Here is a 596-nt window from a genome sequence, read left to right as displayed (position 1 = left end):
GTCCTGGATCTCTCAGGGTCCTGGATCTCTCAGGGTCCTGGATCTCTCAGAGTCCCCTGGATCTCTCAGGGTCATGGATCTCTCAGGGTCCTGGATCTCTCAGAGTCATGGATCTCTCAGGGTCCTGGATCTCTCAGGGTCCTGGATCTCTCAGGGTCATGGATCTCTCAGAGTCCCCTGGATCTCTCAGGGTCCTGGATCTCTCAGGGTCCTGGATCTCTCAGGGTCCTGGATCTCTCAGGGTCCTGGATCTCTCAGAGTCCCCTGGATCTCTCAGGGTCATGGATCTCTCAGGGTCCTGGATCTCTCAGGGTCCTGGATCTCTCAGGGCCCCTGGATCTCTCAGGGCCCCTGGATCTCTGACCAGTGAGTGCTTCAGCCTTGCTCTCAGATGATTTAGTATTTCCAGCTCGGAGCCTGGAGCTGCTGTTGCTGCTCAGAACAAATGTGTCCTTCTGCGTTTTATCTCGGAGAGGAACCAGCTGAAGTCGCATCGTGTCGCTCTCGTCGCCTCAGACTTTACACGACAAACACAAGCTGGAGTTTAGTGACTGAGCACAAGGAAAGTCGATTAAACGAACCGCTGTCATCATGTA

General features: G+C 54.5%; 1 protein-coding gene across 1 annotated transcript in view; it reads left to right on the top strand.

Moving 5' to 3' along the window:
* Positions 1-73: 73 nt before the first annotated feature.
* LOC147819418 (uncharacterized) overlaps positions 74-596 on the top strand; it is a gene marked incomplete at its 3' end in the record, with an annotated part of 5,106 nt that continues 4,583 nt past the window's right edge. Inside the window, exon 1 of the mRNA XM_087172703.1 lies at positions 74-366. Within this exon, the coding sequence (XP_087028829.1) occupies positions 74-366 (293 nt within the window). The remainder of the gene's footprint in view (positions 367-596) is intronic.

Source organism: Seriola lalandi, unplaced genomic scaffold, assembly GCF_002814215.2.
Source record: "Seriola lalandi dorsalis isolate HSWRI2012SDOR001 ecotype SW California unplaced genomic scaffold, Sedor1 jcf7180002053629, whole genome shotgun sequence".
Taxonomy (NCBI): Eukaryota; Metazoa; Chordata; class Actinopteri; order Carangiformes; family Carangidae; genus Seriola; species Seriola lalandi.
Note: the sequence above shows the minus strand (reverse complement) of the source record. Positions and strands in the feature narration are given on the sequence as shown.